The following is a 20,505-nucleotide window of genomic DNA, read 5'->3' on the forward strand; positions in this document are numbered from 1 at the left end:
CCACAGCGGCATTACCATCTCCCTGGGGATGGAGATGGAGGCTTGCGGATCCCCTGTAGTGCTGGTGGGGTTGCCAGAGGGATGCTCAGCATGGCTGGGGGTCCTCATGCTCCATGTCCCCCCATCCAGGTGCTGAAGCCGTATAAGGACAGCCCAGAAATCCAGGGAAAGAAGGAGGCTCCCGGCCCGCAGCCAGCACCCCCATTGTCCTTTGGGGACCCGTGCCCTGTTCCACCCGGAGAGCACCCACAGCCCTGCCCGCCGGGTGCCCAGCCAGTGCCCCCCGGAGCCCTGCCTGCCTACAGCACCCATCTGCAGGGCCCTGCCGGCACCTACGCCACCGTCACAGCCACCGCTTCAGTGACAGTGGCCCTGCACCCCACACTGCCCGGCTCATACCCCAGCTTCATCCCTGAGGGCTTCACCAGCAGTGAGCGGGACTGCCTGGAAGAGCCCAGCGTGCCCAGCACCAGCAGCACCACCGTGCCCGACACCTTCGAGATGCAGAGCATGGGATGCCATGGGGCGGGCGCCCGGCGCTAGGTGAGCTGGGGACATGGGCACCCTACCCTAGGCTCGTGCATGGGGATGCAGGATGGGATTGGAGGGACCCATCTGACCCCCATCATTCTCTCTCCCCACAGGTTGCTCCCCAGGCACAAGAGGGTGCAGAGCGGGGTCGCCCGCATCGTGCTGCTAATCACCGGAGTGGCCATGCCCCGGGTCTCGGAGGACTGTGCCCCCCAGTGAGGGGGGCCAGCAGGGCAGGCTGGCACTTCTATGCAAGCTGTGTGCAGGCCATGCTGTGCCCGCATGTCCCCAGCTCGGGGTTGTGCCGATGGTGCCGCATCCCCTCACCCAGGGTTTGGGGTTACCCTGCCCCGGGCTTGTTGCCCCCCCCCCCCCCCCAGAAATGGAAGCACTAACCCCCCCACTCTGTTTCTGGAGCTGCTGGCAGGGCAGGCTCCATGTCCTGCCAGCTCCCCCCCTGTGGGGTCACTGCCTGCTCCCTGTCACCTCCTCCTGGGACCCCTCACCCGGGCCACAAGCTGGGGTGCCCCAACAGGGCGCTTTGCTGCCCTGGGGTGCTGTGGGCAAGGCCTGGGGTGGGCACCCCCCCACCTTTATTTATTGCAAAGGGAAACTATCTATAGAGAGATATATATTTTTAAGCTTATTTTTAAAGTTTTATTTCTCAGCCTATGGCCTCGCCCGGCTGCCCAGCGCAGGCAGAAAGGGGGGACACCCTTTGCCAGTGCAGTGGGAGCCCGGAGCTGGGGAACACACCTGGTTCATGCTCCCCAGCTCCGTGGGGTGCTGGGTGGCCACAGGCAGCTCCCCTCCCTCTCCAATTCTCACTGCTCCGTGCCTCAGTTTCCCCACCAACGATCGCAGGAGGGATGGAGATCGGGGATGTGCCTGATGTGGTTGCTCCCACTGCACAGGCAGGGGTTTTGGGGGGTGTCCTTGAGGGTGATCCTTGCCGTGCCAAGCCCCTGAGCTGTCCCACAGTCACAGCCCCTTGTGTCACACACAGGGCAGTGCATGCTCCCATGGGTGCCCACACTGCCACCTGGCACATCCCACTGGAAAGCTCATTTCTCACCATGTCCCCATGCCATGGGGCTGTCCCTGAGGCCAGCCCCTGTCCCCATCCCCATCCCTATCCCGGGCACTGTCCATGCCGTTACCCAGCACTTTAACTCCAGCGGTGTTTGCCGTGCCCATGGCCCTGGTCCCCCCTCAGCCCCAGACACTGGGGTGGCCCTCGGGACCCTGTCCCCGTGCCAGGCGTGGGCACAGCGGGCAGCCCCCCCTTCCCCAACACGCCATCTAAGTTATTTATATCAAAGAGAGCAAAGGTTTATTTTTGTAGTTTGTACAGGCGGTAGTGGGGACCGAAGGTTTATTTTTAAAGAGTAAATATATATATTATATATAAATTACCTGCTGTGTCAGGCCCTTTATCCTGGGGGCATGGGTGGGGGAAGGGAGGATGCTTGAGACAGATCCAGCTGTGTGTGGCACATGGGGGGCTGGCAGTGTGGTGTGTGTGTCCAGAGCTATAAGGAGCTGGGGATGCTGGCAGGGCTTGGAGAGGGGGTCACTGGTGTTGGTGCTGGGTGGGTGCAGAGATGCCGGGATCTGCCCTCACTCTTAAGCCCCAGGTTCCCCATCTTGCTCAGTTCCTTCCACACCGGTGCATGGAGGGGATGTGGCCCTGCCGCGGTGCTCGCTGCCCGCTGCAGCACAGCCCCGCTGCCGCAGGGGGGCAGCACGGCCCCGGCGAAGGGTCCAGCGCAGAGCCCGGTTGGGGGCAGCAGTGGGGCTGGGGAAAGTGGGGCTCACCCTGTATCCCCATCCCGCAAGGGACCCCTTCCTGCAGCCCCCCCCAACTGCGTCACAGGGATGTATGGGGGTCCTCACACCCACCGCACAGCCCAGCTCCAGCCCCCCATTCCCTGCACCACTTCTTCGGGTGAACCAGGAATCCTGCCCTGACCCTGGAGCTGTGGCATGGGGCAAAGAGGTTTACAGATGCTCATAGCCACGGTGGCACCCCTGGCAGTGCCCAGGCCCGCACCCTACCCCAGGGCACCGGGGGGCGCTGCCGCTGCCCAAGCCCCTACTTGGCGTGTGGGTCCAGGTGACGGTGGTGGTCGCGGGGCCGTGTGCCACGCCGGGGCCGGCAGAGGTGGGAAGGCACCCCACTGCCCTTCTTCAGGGCATGGGACCGCCAGGCTGCCGCGATGCTCTCTGCCTATGGGGATGAACGGGGATGGTGGCATCAGCACGGCCACAGCGTGGTCCCCCTGCAAACCCAGCCCTGCAGCATCCTCCAGCTGCTGAGGTGAGCCAGGACACCGTGGGAGGAGGCAGAGACTCACCGGGATGAGCAGATCCCTCTGGTTTTGGCTCTCCAGCGTTGCCAGCTCACTGGGTGCCAGCAGGGGCAGGCGCAGCTCCTGCACAGGCAGGGCAGCCACCTCTGACACCGGGCGCTCCAGGACAGCCTGAGAGACAGTGGGATATAAGGGATGGGGTTGGTGACATCCTGGGCACCTCTGGGTGGCTCTGCCTGATGGGGGCCACCATCCATGACCACCGCACAGTGCCCATGCGCTGCACTCACCGAGCTGACGTGTGCCCACTCCCGCACAGCCTGCACCAGGTCCAGCTCGTCCACGGCCAGGCAGTCACTGCGCAGCACCCACGTCAGCACCGCATCAGAGAGCTCGTGGAAGCCCTGTGTCCGCAGCACTGCCTGCCAGCACAGCGCAGCGCTGGGGCGCTGGTGCAGGGACCCCACACACATCCCTCTCCCCGAGTCATCAGGCCCATCCTGGTGCATCCTTGCCTGGCAGCCCAGCATTTCCCCAACCAGACACCCATGTCCTGGCATCCCAGTACACCCCATCCACCCTTTTCCTGGCACCCAGCATCTCCCTAAACACCGTTTGCTCCCTTTCCTCTCCTGTCCAACTTCCAGATAATCCATTCTTAGGGTCCCTGCACTCGTGCCTTATAGAATCACAGAATGGTTTGGGTTGGAAAGGACCTTAAGATCATCCAGTTCCAACCCCTCTGCCACACCTCATACTAAACCATGTCACCCAAGGCTTCATCCAACCTGGCCTGGAACACTGCCAGGGATGGAACATTCACAACCTCCCTGGGCAACCCATTCCAGTGCCTCACCACCCTCACAGTAAAGAATTTCTTCCTTATATCCAATCTAAACCTCCCTTGTGTAAGTTTGAACCCATTACCCCTTGTCCTGTCCAGTCCCTAATGAATAGTCCCTCCCCAGCATCCCTGTAGGCCCCCTTCAGATACTGGAAGGCTGCTATGAGGTCTCCACGCAGCCTTCTCTTCTCCAGGCTGAACAGCCCCAACTTTCTCAGTCTGTCTTCATACAGGAGGTGCTCCAGTCCCCTGATCATGCTCGTGGCCTCCTCCGAACTTGTTCCATGCTGTGTTCCCCAGTGTTCCCCATGCCCCCCAGTGCTCCCCATGCCCTGGGGTACCCCATGTCATGCTCCCACATGGTGCAGCCGTACCGCAGTGCAGCCCTCGATGAAGGCCAGGCAGTGCTGCTGGAGGTCTGTCTGCCCGTAGGTCACTGCAGCCTGTGGGACAACACAGACACTTGCAATGGGGTCTGGGGCAGGAGGGAACCCCCAACAAAGCCCTGATGAGACATGAGCCCTCTTAGGGACCAGGGTTTGCTGACATCCATGTGTGGGGATGCCACAGTGCGGATGTGGAGGGAAAGGGCACCAAGATCCCTGCTTTCCTGGCCTGCCCCACAGCAAAGCTTGGTGGCCCCATCACCTGACAGCCCCACTGTCAGCAGGATGCACCTGACTTTCCACTGCTGCTCCGGGACATCACCCAGCCCTGGTGGGTAAGGAGCCCAGCATTGCTATCACGAGGTCACACTGCAAGGACATGGGGCCACACGTCCCCAGTTCTCCTTGCTTGGGCACAGGGTCATATGTCCCATATATGGCCCATGCCCTGGTATCAGCCCCAGCCTGCCCCACAGATTGCATCATCCTCCTGCAGTAGTAATTCGGGGCACCCCCATACACCCCCAGCCTTACACAGCAATGCTGGTCCCAGGGCTGGCACCAGGAGGACAAGTCCCAATTCCCCTGCACTGGCAGCCCCTGCATGCAGGGTACATGGGACCAGCACAGGCAGGGCGAGCATCGCCTCCCCCTCCACTGTGGCATGGGACTGGGACTGACACAAGCTGGGAAGGAAAGGAAGATGTTTTCTTCAGGTTTGTTTTGTTCTGGGATTTTGGGGTTTTCTGTTTGTTTCTTCCAGGGCAGTTTTAGCTCTCTTTATGCCAGGGTGGTCTGGCACAATATCTGGCAGGAACTTCTGTGCTCTGGGGCCAGAATCTCACCACAAGAGCATCACTCTGTCCTGTGGGTGATGGAACAAATCCCCTTACCCTGGGGAGCAGCTTTGGTCTCACCAAGCAGTATGGCAGGGCCATTGGGACCCCTCTAAAAGGCTATTTTTAGATGCCCTAAATCTCAGCAGGGTTTTTGGGGCTGGCCTCAAAACCATGAGAGCTCCCAGAAACCCAGTGCATCCCAGTTTCATACAGATGATGGCAAGGCCCTGGCACTGGGGAGCTCTGGCCAGCTCTTCAGGGCAGGCTGTGGTGGCCCTGGTGTCCCTTGCAGCCCTGGTATGATGTGCCAGGTTAGGAAATCCTGCCCTACCATCCAGCCAAGAGCAGGAAGGTCAGGCCAATTCCTGTCCCAAAATGGAACAGGTTGTTTTTAACCCTCTGTGACCCCACTGGTGTCACACTCACCTGCAGGGCCTCGCAGACCTGCTCCACGCTCAGCGTGTCCTTGATGAACTTGATGCAGAGCTGGAAGACAAATGGGGAGGGAATAGAAAGAGCAGAGACACAGCCCTGCCACCCCTCTCCTCGACTCTCAGCATCCCCATAGCTCCCAGAACATGGGACAGGAGACATGGGAGGATGGCACCTCCAGCCCCCCAGGCAGTGATGGGCTGTGGGATGAGGACTGACAGTAAAGCCTGTGGGCAGCCAGCCTGGGCACTGATTCAGCCATAGGCTGAACTTGATGCCACCAAACCCCAGCCAACCTCATAGCCCCAGATGGCCCACCTAACCCTGGCCACTGTCCCCATCCATGTCCTGCCATGGGGAACAGCCCTGGTGCTGGCTGGGTGACCTTAGCTTTGCCCAGCCCTGCTCTCTGCCTGTATTTCAGTTTCCCTTCACCTGACTGTTCTGGGTAAGATATTATAAAGAAACTAACGAATGCAAAGCTATATTTATAATAAGCACCCAAAATAGATAAAAAAGATGTGCAATCATTCGCACATTAAAAAAAGCAACCACCACATTCAAGATCCTGTCCTTTCTAAATAGCATCTGCTGTGTGCATCTTCAGGGAAAATCCCACTAAGCAGTACATGGCATTGCAACAGCTATCTGTCTGTCTTACCACCAACCTTAAGGGGTCAGAGCCCCTAGGAAACCAAAGGGGATGTGACATGCAGGGAGGAACCCTCAGCTGGAGCAGAAGGACCCTGAGTCATTGGCAACAGGGACATGAGGTCACCCTGCAGCTGCAGACACAGTCAGGGGTTTCCCTTGGTCAGCCCCTTTCCCTCCCCCCTCCTCTATGGCTCACTGCAGGATATCCCTCCGGGATTCTTGTGTCTGGGGCAGCGTATCCCCCTTTCCTGCAACCCCCTTTGTGTCCCTCCAGCACCCTTTGTGTCCTTCCAACCAGCTGTTTGACAGCCCAGTGCCACATCTGGGCTGCGCTTGTCCTCATGGGGTGACGGGGCAGGACTTGTCCCCCAGCCCCGCATGCAGCCGCCCACGGTGGCTCAGTTCCTCGGCATGGTGGGAAGAGGGGAAGTCCGGCTGTGAGATGGCGAGTCACGGGATCAGCCCAGCCGTAATCCAAGAACCATCCTGATGACGTGGCCCAGCTGCCTGCCCCAACGCCAAGGTGCTCCAGCTCCTTCCCCTCCTCATCTGCCTCCCATCACTCCTGTTTGCTCCCTGCTGCCTTCCCAAAACCTTCTCTCCTGAGCAGCACCCCCCTGGCAGCACCCCGGCTGAGAGCTCTCCAGGAATGGGGCTTTCCCTACAGCATCATCCAGCCACATGACCAAAGGGCACCCATGGGTGATAGCACTGGGGCTTTCTTGCAAGATATGAGACTCCATAAGCTTCCCAGGGATTCCCCAGCCCCTGCAGGACTCCTGGTTGGTGCAGCATCCCCTCAAAGGGGATCCCACTGAAGAGACCCTCTGGGATCAAGAAGCAGGGGCTGAGCCTGTATTGGACCATGGTGATCCATCCTCAGAACCACCTCCAGCCACCAGCCATGCAGTGACCATCTTGGGGTGTTCCTCAGCATGGGGGCACACGGGGATCACCACTCCCAGTGTAAGCAGTGCTGTACCTTGCATAGGTCCTGCAGACCATATTCCACTGATGAAGTCAGCACCTCCAGCGCCTGCAGGCAAGAGACCTTGTGAGCATCGGGTGCAGGAACAGGCATGGCAGCCCAGTGGACAAGAGCACGTGTCCTCCTGCCTCTGTGGGAGCTTCCAGGTGGGGTATGGGACAGGAAGGGCTGCCCCATAGGGGCATATGAATGTGCCCTGCTCTGGTGTCCCCATTCCCATCATCCAGGATGTGCACAGCATCCCAAGGCTGGGGCAGATACCTGTGAAACAAGATGCTCTGGGCACCCTTGTCCTCAGCTGAGTCTCACACACTCATTGCACTGTTAACCAGCCATAAAGTGTCATACAGAGCATCCTCTCCACCTTCAAAGCACCCCCCACCTCTGCATCCCCTCTTGTCCCTCTCATGCCCATGGTCCCTGCCATCCCCATCCCCACTCACGATGTGGCTGTTGAGGGTGACACTGTTGGTGTAGAGGAACTCGATGACGGCCAGGAAGACCTCTGGCTGCACATTGCCCAGGATGAAGGGTCCCTGGGGTGGGATGCTGCTGGGGGAGTCCTCGCTGCCCGCAGGCCCCTGGCTGAGCATCCCCTGGAATGCCTGGCAGCGGCACGCCAGAACACAGCGGTGTGCAAACACCTTCTGCTGCTCCTGGCCCACCACGAATGTCACGTCACTGCATGGAGAGGGGACCATGAGGGATGGGGTTTCCTGGGAGCTGGGTCACAGGATGCCCTGGAGCTGGAACGGGGCACATGGGCAGGGACTGGCTGGGTGGGCTTTTTCTAGCAGAGATACAAGAGGGTCCTTGCGTGTGGCTCCTTATGGCCATCTGAAAGGTGGGGTGAGCAAGACAGGTCCTCTGGAAAGCACAGCCAGCCATAGGTACTGAGCACAGAAAGAGATGAGCGCTGGCACAGAGCAAGGCAGAGAAAGGCCAGGACAGCTGGAGAAAAGGGCTTTCTCTTTTGGCACAGCAGAGCAGGAGAAAGCACGGCTGTCACTGGGCTCAGCCTCCCTGACTCATGGGAACTGACTCATGGGCTCACGGATGTGCAGCCTCTGGCATTGCTGCCAGTGGGGCTGGCACTGGCCTCTGGTGCACTCTGAGGCACAAGGTCCGCCCTGCTGCCCTTGTCCCACATAGCCTGCCAGCACCATGGGAGTGTTCCCCTTCCCAGGAAAGGGAGGCAAGGTGAGAGGAAAAGGGACTCTCTAGCCTATATGCACCATGCAGCCATGGCCCATCTATCCTCTCCTCTCTTCCTCCATCCCAGCAGGGGGACAGAAGACATGCCACCCAAACTGTAGCTGCCACTTGGCCATGCACAAACCCATGGCCTAAACCTCATGGTGTCCCACAAGGAGATGGATGTGCCCACCAGAGGGAAGGGCACATGGGTCATCCCACATGTCTATTGGGATGGGCATACTGGGCAGTATGAGCTGAGGCCTCCATGATTGCTGCTGTAAGGGGACTGAAATTAACTATTCCATGGCTGTGGTCCACAAAACAAGTAGGGGAAGCAGTTTGCAAGATGTGGGATGCAGGCTGCAGTTACGGGATACAAGGTCTGGGATGCAGGATGGAGGTTCAGGCTGCAGGATGGGTGGAGGATGAAGGTTGCAAAATGCAGAAAGAATGAAGGCTGTGGGATGCAGGCTACAGGAGGAAGGATGTAAGATAAAGGTGACACATGCAAAGTGCAGATTTCAGGTTGCAGGATGTAGAATGAAGGCTGCAGGGTGAAAAGTATGGGATGAAAGCAGTGGGCTGGGGATGACCAGGTGCTGGCAGCCGCTTCCCCACTGCCTGGTGCTGTGGCTGGGGAGTTTTCACTGGAATTTCTCTTCTGGGTGGCCAAATCTTTCAGCAAGGATGGGGATTTCCTCAGATAGCACTGACATTTGTGCCAGGCCTCAGCACAGGACCACAGGGCCAGCTCACTGTCAGGCAGGACATGCCATGTAGGTGCTGGGTAGCAGAGGCAGCAGCTCTTCATCTCCACTCACTGCTGCGGGATGAGGTCGCAGGGATGCCAAGCACTGCCACCTGCCTTCAGTGCTGCCGGAAGGCATCAAAGGAAAGCACTGAAGGAGCCAAGCACGGGTAGCTGCTGCCCCTGGGGAGCAGGGTGGCTGCAGCACCTTCACTAGGGCAAGGGCAGAAGCCTCAGCACGGGATTTTGCCTGGGACATTGCCTTGCCGTGCTGGCATCAGTCCCTGGGACAGAGAGGATCTGGGCACACTTGGGGTCCTTCCCTGCTCCGGAGAGGTGGTGACTGCCCCAGGGGGGAATGTACCCGGCAGCCCTGGGCTCCTGCAAAAGCCGTGCGGGCTCCCCATGCAGAAGGGAGGTCCTACTGCCCCCCACCCCCCAGCAAGGCTCAGATCCATGGGGAAGCAGCACGGAACAAGGGCCGGGGGCCTCGGCACGGCTGGGGGGGGTGGGGGTGTGATCCCCGCAAGCCCTCACCTGAACTGCGGGTTGTTGACCAGGGTGCGGAGGGCAGCAGTGAAGGCGGCCGCTTCGCCCTGCAGCACCCGCGCGGAGCAGGGTCCAGCCATGGGCTGCCTTGGGGAGGAGGGCGGAGGAAGGGAGGAAGGCGGGCGGCAGGCGGGAGGCAGGCGGGAGGATGGCCGGCCCCGGGAGCCCGCAGGGAGGAGGCCGCTATGCGCCATGGCCCATTGCTAGGGAAACCTGGCACGGAGCAGAAGGGCTGCTGGGGAGGCAGCGGCAGGGAGATAGGGGTGGTGAGCGGTGGAGCCCATTCTTTGCTGCCGGGCGGGATTGGATGGCTCTGTCCATGTGGCATCCCCCTGACGTGGCTCACGGCAGGGCACCAGCACCGGGGGGCTGTCCCCCCCACCCCCCAGCCGGTGGCTTTGCTGCAGAGAAGCCACTGGATGGGGCAGATGGGGGTGAAGGGAGGCAGGCAGATGGGATTTTGGGGAAAGGCAAAACACGTGCAGGTTCAATGAACAAAGATCACCGCCACCTTTATATGCACAGCCCCCATGGAAAGCTGCTGGGCATGGCTGAGTGCCCTCCACTGGGAAATCTGGCCCCTGAAGAGCACAGATAATCTTTCCTGCTGATGCTTCAGCCCTGCAGCTCTCCTATCTGCTTAGGACACGCGAGCACAGGCAGAAAAAAGCATAACCAGCCTCACTCAAGCACTGCACCAGGGGATGCCCAGTCCCCTGTCTCCCAAGCCTGGCTGGACCCAAGGGACAAGATAAGGGTGCCTACAGAGAGACCCGTCTTTGCTTATCAGTGGTAGTGGAATGCAGAAGGAAGCGCAGGGCCCACAGCAGCAGCTCGAGGGAGCAGGGTCCAGCTGCCAGCGCTTGGCAGCGCTAGTCAGCGGCAGGCTATAAATACCTCTGATGGGAGATAGAAACACAAAAGCCATCTCATCTTTCCTCAAACAGCTTGGCAGCCGGGCCAAACAAAGGCACATTGATGGGGTGGCCGCGGTGTACCAGCTGGGCTGGGCTCTGGCAGTCGCGAGAAACCCCCTCAGGGCTGGGAATCCCCAGCAAACCTGCCCTCGGGTCTGGGCTGTGCTCAATGGGTGACCATCTGCCCATAGCCTCCCTCGATACAGGGAGAAAAGGACATATACGATGCAAAGATCAAGCTGTTGGAGGTGCCAGCCCCAGATCAGCCCATAGCTGGGATGCAAAGCATCAATCACAGTGGCTGTTCTCCACCCCTCCGTGCTCTTCCTTTACCCATTTAACACAGAGAAGCATTTTTGGTGGCTGACTGGGAGCAGCCAGTGTTGGAATGCCTGGAGTGACTGCGGCTGTCCAGAGACCAGGAAACAAGGAGTTACAGGAACCATGCTCCAGAGCAGCCCTGGAGAGCTGCAGTATCACATAGCAACACACTGTAGGAGCACAACAGGTTTGGCCCTGGCAAGGTTGGTCCTGGGCAGCCAGGAGCACAACATTGGCTGGAAACAAGGCCCCTGGGTTTACCACTGCAGGGCAGGAGCAGGGCTAGTGGTAAGCGTGGGACAGGGAGGCTGGAGCAGAAGGAGCTGCTCCCCTGTGCCAGGGGAAAGCCTGGGGATGGGAGAGCTGAGGGCTGGGCGGACCTGGGATGCAATGGGTCAGTGGTGGCTGCTGGGGAGGGTGGTGCTGGAGAAGGGAAGGCAGCTGCCATGGTCCCCCCAGCCCCTTGCCACGGGATTGCAGGGGTCAGAGATAGCTAAGCAGAGATGGGATGAAGAACCTATGGGACAGCTTACCTGCCCCTGACACTTTCCAGGCCACCCAGATGGCTGAGCAGCCCTTCGCAGAGGTGTCCGTGCCAGCCCAGGGGATGGCTGCAGACAACACCGAAGCCCACCCGCTCCGAACCACCCGCCGTGGGTCCCAGCCCCACGCACGGGGCACGGAGGAAGGCAAACCGCCGCTTCTGCTCTCCCGCCGCAGCTCCATCCTCAGCACCCTGCCAGCAGCCCTGGCCAGCCGCCGCAGCTCGCTGGGGGCAGCCCCGGGGGGCAGGCGCCCCTCCATTGGCCCCTGGATGCTCCACAGACGCGTGAGCTTTTCCGGGTTGTCCCTGTTCCAGCCCATCCTCAAGACCCGCCTGGAGAACACGTACAGGATAGGACCAGATGAAGGCTGCAAGTTCAATGCAGGGCGGGTGCAGCGGGTGCTGGAGGGAGCCTTGACGGGTGCCCTTGAGACCATGGTCTACACGCCCCAGGGCAGTGCACTGCTGGTCCAGAACCTGGTTGAGATGCTGCAGAGCAGAGCAAAGGAGGTGGTGCCGCCCCGGTACAAGCTGGTCTGCCACGTGCTGCTGGGGCAGCAGGCACAGCAGAGCCTGCTGGTGGCCAGCCAGGCACTGTGGGACCCCGAGAGTGACAGCTTTGCCTCCGCCACCTTCTCCAATGCTTCCCTCTTTGCTGTGGCCACAGTGCATGGGGTCTACTTTGAGTAGGACCTGCCTCTCCCTCCACTCAGCACTGGAGTGCTGCTGAAATAAAGAGGTTTGCACCAGCTCTGGCTCATACCTGCAGTCTTTCATCATGCTGTGCGCAAGGATCAAGGGATGGGTGCACCTCAGTCCCCAGCCTGTGCTCACAGCCACACCATAGCTTTCACTAGCAGTTTCCAAGACCCAAGCTGCAGCAAAGGCAACCCAAAAGGCTGCATTACCCTGGGACCAGTGTCTGCCCAGGGAGCAGCTCAGGCTGCTTCCCACAGCACAAGCTGCTCCCAGGCAGATCGATTACACAGTGATGGGAAAGGAGGTGACAGATTACCTTCGAAACAAGTCCATGGAGCACATTAAATGCCTCCTTTTTCCTGGCTCCAGTCCCAGCTCATATCCCATCACATGAGCTGTCACAGGGCAGGGACCCGGGCAACCCACTAACCCCTGGGCCTCAGCTCCTGCTTCCTGCACCTCAGCAACAGCATGAGAGCAGGTGGGTTTGGTCCAAGTGCAGTGGCAGTTGGGAATGAGACTTTGGCAGCAGCAAGGAGACACCAAGGCAGTTCCAGAGCTCCACAGGCACCAGCAACTGCTAATTCTGCCCTTCCCACCATCCACAGGAGCAGTGCAGGTACCACACTGGCTCCTCCCCTCCATCCTGTGTCCCTGACCTTGTTCCCCAGCAGCAGCAAGAGGGGACCTGCCTGGCAGCTAGAAACAGCCTTAGAACACAAGGATGAAGATTAAGCCCTTTGGTGCCCAAGCTCCAAGAGAGTCAAACACAGTTTGCCCTTACACAAATAGATTTTTATTTAGGTGAGTCAAAGACAGGGGAGCTGCACATGGACAGTCCAACAGGAAAATAAATAATTCCATATAAATAAGATACATAAATAGTCCCACATGGCAGAGACTGCCTCGAAACAGGAAACTTCCCTGGGTCCCAGGCAAGCCCTTGAATTCCATCCCCCCCCCTTATCAAAACATTAGGTTGTACCAGACAATTCACAATTTAGGAGCAGACAGGGCACACGTTGGGCCCTCTTTCCTTAGTGTAGCAGTTGTGGAATGGCACACACCAGCCCACACAGCCCCTGGCAGGGCAGGCAGCAATAACCTTCACCCCTGTCCACCCCTGTGAAGGGGTTTTTCCTACCCCACAGCAGCCAAAAGCCTTGAGGCCAAGGCTGTGCCAGTCCTCTCTAGGCCATGAAGAGGATCAGTGGACTGGTGCATGAGCCGGGGCAGGCTGGAGCACCAGAATACAGACAAGCCACAGCCTACCCCGAAGCTGGCCGTGGGGCACTCACCCACCACCTCCCTCTCCCTGTGCCACCCCACCGAGACCAGCACAAGAAGAACAGGAGCTACCAGTGAGAACACAGCAATTGCCCAGAGCCAGGGAGCAGCAAGGATGTCCAGACCTGCTGCTGTAACCACATCCACGTGTCTTTAGTCCAGAGTCCAGCTGAGCACCGGGATACAGGGTGCCCAGGCGGGCAGCCAGCACCACAACATCCCTCCCATCCCATGGGAGGGCAGAGGGAGACCTCTATGTCCAGCGAGGGCTCCCCCAAGGTCCCACGCTAAGCTTCAGCACGTTCTTGGAGGAGCTTGAGGATGTATCTGAGGCGGTGGTGGAGCTCAGGAGAGCAGCCCAGCTCCTGGATGCTGCACAGCTTGTAGGTGTAGGAATTTCGCTCCCGGTTGATGTAGGTGACAAGGCAGGAGTGGTCAGGCTTGCTAATGATCACCTTGGTGTGGTCATTGTAGAAGTTCACCTAGGAGACAGGTTGGACTTGGTTTAACCCATGCTTCCCACAGCATGTCGGGAGCCAGGATGAAGCCACGCTTCCTGCCTCAACCCGTTCCTCCTCCCCAACCTGCCCAGGAGCATCCCTGCTCCATGCCCTATGGCAGGAATGCGCCAGCCCCAACATCAGGGCAGACACAAGTGGCTGACTGAAGCATCATGTCCCTCACAGGCTGCACAAGCTGTGACCAGCAGCTTTGGGCACTGGAACAGCACCTTGCACCCACAGCTGGACTGTGCATATGGGCTGTGGCAGACAAGATCTAACACATACCACAAGTCCCCACCTCCCCATAGGGGTCTGGGCATCTCCACTCTGCCCCACACATACCTGGAGGGTGCCATTGCTGAAGAGCATGAGCAAGGCTTGGTCAGTCTTCACCCACTGCAGGAGGAGCAGGGCCGGCTGCCCAAGGTCATCTATGCTGGGCAAGTCACCTCCCTTAGAGAGAAGTCTTCATTAAGCCACTGGTCCCATGCATGGGAGCACTGTCACCAGCATACACACAGCCAAACCCAGGCACCAGGAAGACAACTCACACCCACCTTCATGAGATGCTGCTCCATGTAGGATGCAAAGTAGCGCAAGACACTCATCTGCCCCTGCAGCTGCTCGGGGATAGCGGCCACAGAGAACACAAGGTGTTTGCTGCTGGTTGGGTTGTAATGCACAGTCCTGGGAAGGAGCAGACCATGATGAGCTTTGGGGCCACCCAGCACCAAACCCACCCTGGCACTGCCTCCCCTTGCCCCTTCCTACATCAGGGGCTTCCCCAGAGACACCATCCCCATCCCCACCACTTACCTGTGGTTGGGGGAAAGAGTCATGTGCGTGCCATTGTTGAAGAGGACCCCAATGCTACGGTTGGAGAGCTGGTAGCCAAAGCCATACTTATTGGAGTAATCCACCCACTTGCTCACCCAGACAAAGTGCTCGTGGCGGGCAAGGGAAGCCGGGTTTTTCCCCGCTGGTGGAAAAGAGAAGGGATGAGCAGAGCAGGAAGCCAACCCCTGCCCACCTCTAACAGCACCCAAGGAGCAGCCATGCCTTCATCCCATGGGGAAGGGGATGCACAGCTCCCTGCCCCATCCCAGAGTGGACCAACCGGTTTACCTGGGGGCATGGAGGAGAGGCAGGTCCGCAGGAGCCGGACAGCTGACTCGATGATGGCAGAGGTAGTGATGCAGTCTTCAAAGGCTGTGGGGAGAAGATGACAGGCTGAGTCAGCCAGCCCCGCTATCAGCCAGGGCAGCACAGGAAGCCTGGGGCAGGCTGGGGTGGCCTGGGCAGGTATTGCTCACCCTCACAGCTGCTGGCCATCGTCCCTCGGATGGAGGGGGATGCAGACTTGTGAGATGTCTCCTCCACCACTGTCTCCACGGGGCTAGAGCTGGCACTGCGGCATGATACAGGGGTGGCCTGTGGAGAGATTTGGCTTTAATCACTGTCCCACTTGCTCCCCCACCAAAGGAGGGTGTGCAGGGGCTCAGTGGTGTTCTCACCTCATTCCCTTCCACAGTTTTATAGCTCATCTGCCGGCAGATTGAGGTCTTCATCAGCCCAGTGACCAGCTTGGAGATGTCATCCTTGTCTTCCAAAGAGCCCTTCTTGGCTGAGGAGAAAGGAAGTGATGAGCACAGGGGATAGGGACATCATGACCATCCCTCCCATTTGCTCAGCTCTCCCTCATCTGCCCATGGTGATGGGCACAGCATCAGGCAGCTGCCTCCCATTTTCACTTCCCAGTTCTCATGCAACACAGGGCTTCCAGGAGGAACTGCCCCCATGGGTTTCAGCACCACATCCGCTCTCCAAGCACACACCCATGCCAGGCCACCGGTGCCAAAAAAGCAGGGGGGCAAGCACAGCTTATGCTGGCCTCAGGTAGGGGTTCCAGAGACCCATCAGGAGGTCTCCCCAGGAGGCAGAGCCCGCTTCTCCCTGGAAGGGTCACCTGGGCAAGCACATGGACTCACCTTTGGGTTTCTTCTTCCCAAAGAGGGTCTTGGTGACTTTAGCAAAGAGACTCTTTGCTGGGTTGGGGGGATTCAGCTCTGGAGCCATCACACAGCTGCTGGGAGGGAGTTTTTCAGGCGTGTAGCCCTGCAGGGAGGTCAAAGCAGAGGTTTGGTTTCCATAGCCCACGTGCTTCAGGCAAAGCAGCTGCCCTGGGCTGACCACAGTCACTCACAACCCTCCTGACAGCTAGCTTGCATTTCCTCCAAGCCTTGGCCCCAAGAATGGCATCAGTGCAGGAAACAACCCAGGCTACAGGGACAAGGCAGCAGGAGCACACCAGATCCCTCAGTTCCCCCCGCTGGCAGGACATCAGCTGCTTCCTTTGAAGGATTGAGACTTGGGCTCCAAGGACAGAACAACTCAGCCCGAAAAGCCTCATCCCACTTGGAGAAGGGTCAGGATCGAACCCCAACACACTCACCTTGAAGAACTCATGGTCCAAGATCTCCTCAAGGGTGAGGCGGTCCTGAGGGTTGCGTCTGAGGATGCCGGCAATGAGGTGCTTGGCAGGCAGGGAGAGGAAGACAGGGAGGGTGTACTCCACTTGTTTGATACACCTGTAGGTCTCCTTGAGATCAGAGGTCTCAAAGGGAGGGTTCCCACACAGCAGGGTGTACCTGGGAGGGGATACACGTGCCACTGTCACACCCCCACCAGGCTTGTGACTCAGCAGCACTTAAAGCGAGGAAGTCACTGGCATTTGGCCACCACACCTGGCTGGGAGCACAACTTCCAGCCTGGGCTGCCCTGCTCACATCCGGCCATGCTTCCTCCTAGCAACTGTTTAGAGCAACGGGCAAGGAGCACTGGGGAGGGAGGGGGGCTGGCAGGCAAAGGCCACCTTCTGCCACCATAGTTCCCAGCCCTGCATGGCTGATGGGGTGGAAAGTGGAGCAGGAAGCCTGCGGGCAGCAGCCAGGCAAGGGGCTGCATGCACTTAAGCGATCACTCCCCAAACAGAGCAGCAGCTGCCACCAGACACTGAGATTTTCCATTGTTTACCAGGTTCACAGGGCAGTGCTTTGAACCGGAGCTGAGCACAGCACAAGAGCACCTGCCCTTTGCTACCCTGTGTGCACAGCCCCTGACAGGCATCCCAGTATGGCTGGCAGCACCCCCTCCAGAGCACGCACGGCTGGGCAGGATCGAGCCACTCTCTACTCTCCCTCCCCCTGCCTTTTGTTGGGCAATCACTGCCAAGCCACAAGACAGAGCACAGGGGGACTTCCTCACTGGGGCTGCTCCACAGCCCAGCTCTCCCCTGCTGGGACCCTTCCCAGTCCAGCAGCACAGACTTACATGACACAGCCCAGAGACCATACATCTGACTCCGGCCCGTGGCCCTGCCTCAGCAGCACTTCTGGAGCCAGGTAGTTGGGGGTCCCACATATTGTCCTATGGGGCAAAGCACCAGGTCAGCACATCAGCTCACAGACACCCTTCTCTGCTCCAAGCCCTGGGATTTATTTTGCAGACCATCCTCCTCATTTCACTTTGCTTTGTGGCCCAAAGCTCCCTCCACCTACAAGAAACCCCATACAGACTCCCCCCTCTCCAGCTCCCAAGAGCAGCTGGTCCTGGGGAGCCGTTGGGAAGAGCTTGTCCTAGAGCCGGGGAGGAACAGAGCCTTTGTGTCCCGGCCCTGCGCAGCCGGCAGGGCAGCCGGGCAGGCACAATAGCCATAGTCAGCACATTGTTCTCCCAGACGGCTGCAAGCTCCCTCCTGGAGGAGCCACAAAGCCCCCAGCCCCCTCGCTTTGCCTGCAGCTGGGGCAGGAATCGCTCCCCCACAGCAGGAAGGGACCCTAAGGCTTACCCTCCCCAGGCCAGAGAGGATCACTCATCCCTCCACCCTCCCAGGAAGCCATAGGAGGAAGGGGAAAAAACCTCAGCGAGCTCCGAAATAGGAAAGCCTTAAACTTACTTTTTCTTCTGGTCAGAGGTACCCTGGCAAGCAGCTAGCCCAAAGTCCCCCACTTTCAGCTCCATATTCTCATTGATGAAGAAGTTACCTGCAATTCAAGGGTGATGTGTCACCACAAGTCCCTCTGGGACACCTCGCTCCCCACATGGCACCCTGCCCCAACCACAGCACTCACCAAGCTTGAGGTCTCTGTGCAGGATGCCCTTGAGGTGAAGGTATTTTAAGCCTGAGATGATCTGCTTGAGGTAATAGCGCACTTCAGGCTCCAGCAGTGTGTGGCGGGCCTTCCAGATGTGGGCCAGGGACTGCAGAGGGAGAGAATGCAGCATGGTGATGGCAGGCAGGGAGAACAGGCAGCCCTGCTGACTAGGCATGGGGCAGGCAGGGTCAAATCCAGTTCTTCCAGAAGTTGCACATCCACAAATAATCCTTCTTCCACAGCCATGACATCAGCAAACTCCACACAAAGTTGAGGTTGCTCAGCAGAACCACTGGATTTATGGGGGCCCCACCAGGAGCTATGGGCTGCCAGCATAAGCAAGCAGCCTGAGTAGGCCAGGCAGCCAACAGCATCCCTGATGCCATGCAAAACCACACAGCTTATGGCTGAGCTCAGAGGGTGTGACAGAGCAGGCAGCCCAGAAGAAGGGGAGCACTAGCAAAGCACCTCAGAGGAGGGCTGCTCCAACCAGCTATGGCTCTGTTTAGGAAATCCTTTGACAAGAAGGCCACATCAGTGCTCACCTTCCTACTGCAGTGCTCCAGGAATATGTAGATGCACTCTGAGTCCTCAAAGTAGTGGGAGAACTTGACAATGTGCTTGTGGTTCAAGTCCCGGTGAAGCTCGATCTCGTTGGTGATCTGAAAGGGAGCAGCAGTATCAGGTGAGCACAGGGCCCACTCTGCCCCACCAGCCCACCACTTCACCAGCCCCACAGCACCCACCTTCTCCCGCTGGTGGGGTTTAGCCACCCGGCTGTGAGGAATGACCTTCACGGCATAGGTTTTGTTGCTGGAGAGATCTGTCATTTCATAGCATCGTGCAAAGCCACCCTGCAAGGGAAGAGGTGGTTATGGATGGGTGAGAGACAGCTCTTCGCCCCTGCCTGCTCACAAGCTGCCTCCTCCTCCTCCATTCCCTTGCAGCACAGCCCGGCAAGCGTCACACGCTCCCTCCTGCTGTGTCGCCCACTAAGATCTGAACTGTGATGCTCTCAACCAGGGATTTTCTTCACCCAGTTCCTGTAAAACCTCCAGGGCCATTTTTCCCTCCCACCATGGCCGAGCTCCACATCCTTCCACATGACGGATCGATCTGGAAAGTCCTGCGCGGGGCAGGAAGCCCGGGGACCGGAGGCCACCGAAAGGCAGCCCCATGGAGACAGGTTTTTCCTGCCGTGATGTCACCTCCAATCTGCACACTCAGCCGCCCGGCCCGGGCTGGGAACCGGCACCCGCCTCCTACACACAGCGCCGGCAGCGGGAACAAAAGTTGCGTGCGGCGGAGCGGAGCGGGCCGGCACCCCTGGGAACCGGGACACCCGCGGCCCACGCAGGCCCCGCAGGGCGCCCCGAAACCGATGCGCCTCCGATAACCTGCGAGGCACGCAGCCAGCCCCGGTGATTCACCCGTTCCAGCGCTGCTGCGGGCCCACCGGCAGAGGCGGGGCCGGTGGAGGCGGTGGTGGCAGCCGAGGGGGCCGCGACCAGCACCGGGCGACCCTGAGGTGGGGGTCGAGCAACCGCGCAGCCTCCTTCCCGCACCGGCCCGCGGCTCCCAGCCCCGCACACCCTCCCCTTCCCCGCTCCCCGGTACCTTTCCCAGCAGGCGGCCCTTGCAGTAGGAGCGGCCGGAGATGGGGTCGGTGATGATGCGGGTGGTCTCGGCGGCGCGGGTCGGGGGTACCGGGGTGTGAGCAGGCGGTGGCGGGGGGCAGACGGCAGGGAACGGGGGGAAGAGGCCGGCGGGCTCCATGGCTGAGGCTGCTCCGCCACCGCCGGGACCCGCGCACGTGGCCCCAACCACCCCAGGCAGCTGCTGCTTCTACTGCCGCCGCGGGAATCCCGCCGGCTTTATCAATGGGCGCGATGACGTCACCCGCCGGAGCCCCGCCCCCCGGGCGGCCCCGCTCGGCTCTTAAAGCGGCCGCAGCACCGAGAATGAGGAGCGGGGACATATGAGGGGTGAAGGGGTTTTAGGTACCCATTGGAACCCTTTTGCCAGCCGTGAGCAGCGGGGGGAAACCCAGTCACGGCTCTGCTGTATCCGCTGTACAGAGTCCTCCCATACACCCCGAGCGCCCTCAGTGGATGTGTGCCTCTCCTAGATACAGAGACCCCCACAGACAGTCAGCCCATTCTTGACACAGGTATCCCTCCTCAGCTCCCTCCCCTCTCTCTCAGGACACGCAGAGTCCCCTCCCCAAACACGTCTGTAAATACAGACCCACAGGACACCTCTCCTCGCAGGGATGATCAGCCTGTGTCACACGAAACCCTGCAGACCCCACAGTTACACCCCACAGAAAGGCAAAAGCCAGGGCAGGATGCAAAGCCCATGTGTTCGCTGCGAACCGAGCCCCTCACCCCAACAAACCTGGATGCTGGCAGAACCTTTCACTCTGTGCCAGGGGCTGAGGAGAGGGGTCACAGTCCACCCCAGGTGGGGTGCTGGGGACACAGGGGACAGTGGAAGGTGCAGGTGAGCTCCCAGCCAGGCTGTCCCATGGTCAGGTGACCCTTGCCACACTTTGCCCTGGCTCTAGCCCAGCCCCAGCAGCCCTCAAAGAACCCTGAAGG

The 20,505-nt window shown here is 59.6% G+C and overlaps 4 protein-coding genes across 5 annotated transcripts in view; 2 read left to right on the forward strand and 2 right to left on the reverse strand.

The window, feature by feature from the left end:
• PTCH2 (patched 2) overlaps nt 1-1,946 on the forward strand; it is a 21,793-nt gene extending 19,847 nt beyond the window's left edge. For both annotated transcript variants that reach the window (XM_034064343.1, XM_034064344.1), the window contains exons 23-24: nt 130-543; nt 645-1,946. In XM_034064343.1, coding sequence (XP_033920234.1) covers nt 130-543 — 414 coding nt within the window. In that variant the 3' untranslated portion in view covers nt 645-1,946. The remainder of the gene's footprint in view (nt 1-129; nt 544-644) is intronic.
• On the reverse strand, nt 1,863-9,573 carry BTBD19 (BTB domain containing 19). Its single transcript, XM_005151257.3, has 8 exons — nt 9,469-9,573; nt 7,430-7,667; nt 6,981-7,034; nt 5,339-5,398; nt 4,062-4,130; nt 3,134-3,265; nt 2,889-3,014; nt 1,863-2,761 (listed from the first exon to the last, which is right to left on the reverse strand). The coding sequence occupies exons 1-8, from the start codon at nt 9,558-9,560 to the stop codon at nt 2,627-2,629; spliced, it is 906 nt and encodes a 301-aa protein (XP_005151314.2). The 5' UTR covers nt 9,561-9,573; the 3' UTR covers nt 1,863-2,626.
• A 1,707-nt stretch (nt 9,574-11,280) lies between these two features.
• Nucleotides 11,281-11,952, forward strand: DYNLT4 (dynein light chain Tctex-type 4). Its single transcript, XM_034064273.1, has one exon. The coding sequence runs from the start codon at nt 11,281-11,283 to the stop codon at nt 11,950-11,952; it is 672 nt and encodes a 223-aa protein (XP_033920164.1).
• Nucleotides 11,953-12,734: 782 nt separating this feature from the next.
• PLK3 (polo like kinase 3) lies at nt 12,735-19,740 on the reverse strand. The gene is made up of 15 exons (XM_005151081.3): nt 19,523-19,740; nt 18,652-18,759; nt 18,451-18,567; nt 17,882-18,011; nt 17,707-17,794; nt 17,082-17,177; nt 16,204-16,399; nt 15,740-15,866; nt 15,266-15,375; nt 15,065-15,182; nt 14,877-14,960; nt 14,568-14,730; nt 14,309-14,438; nt 14,094-14,204; nt 12,735-13,730 (listed from the first exon to the last, which is right to left on the reverse strand). The coding sequence occupies exons 1-15, from the start codon at nt 19,679-19,681 to the stop codon at nt 13,536-13,538; spliced, it is 1,932 nt and encodes a 643-aa protein (XP_005151138.2). The 5' UTR covers nt 19,682-19,740; the 3' UTR covers nt 12,735-13,535.
• Nucleotides 19,741-20,505: the final 765 nt, after the last annotated feature.

This window comes from Melopsittacus undulatus, chromosome 6, assembly GCF_012275295.1.
Source record: "Melopsittacus undulatus isolate bMelUnd1 chromosome 6, bMelUnd1.mat.Z, whole genome shotgun sequence".
NCBI lineage: Eukaryota > Metazoa > Chordata > Aves > Psittaciformes > Psittaculidae > Melopsittacus > Melopsittacus undulatus.

What these genes read in the sequence shown, in the direction of transcription:
- DYNLT4 (XM_034064273.1), top strand. Translation starts at nt 11,281, where the DNA reads ATGGCTGAGCAGCCCTTCGCAGAGGTGTCCGTGCCAGCCCAGGGGATG.
- PLK3 (XM_005151081.3), bottom strand. Translation starts at nt 19,681, where the DNA reads ATGGAGCCCGCCGGCCTCTTCCCCCCGTTCCCTGCCGTCTGCCCCCCG. An exon ending in TGGTCTCTGGGCTGTGTCAT is followed by an intron (nt 16,400 to 17,081) that starts GTAAGTCTGTGC and finishes ATCCCCTCCCAG; the next exon opens with GTACACCCTGCTGTGTGGGA. An exon ending in GATGGCCAGCAGCTGTGAGG is followed by an intron (nt 14,961 to 15,064) that starts GTGAGCAATACC and finishes TTCTCCCCACAG; the next exon opens with CCTTTGAAGACTGCATCACT.
- BTBD19 (XM_005151257.3), bottom strand. Translation starts at nt 9,560, where the DNA reads ATGGCTGGACCCTGCTCCGCGCGGGTGCTGCAGGGCGAAGCGGCCGCC. An exon ending in TCACCCTCAACAGCCACATC is followed by an intron (nt 7,035 to 7,429) that starts GTGAGTGGGGAT and finishes TCTTGCCTGCAG; the next exon opens with GCGCTGGAGGTGCTGACTTC. An exon ending in AGGTCTGCGAGGCCCTGCAG is followed by an intron (nt 4,131 to 5,338) that starts GTGAGTGTGACA and finishes GTTGTCCCACAG; the next exon opens with GCTGCAGTGACCTACGGGCA.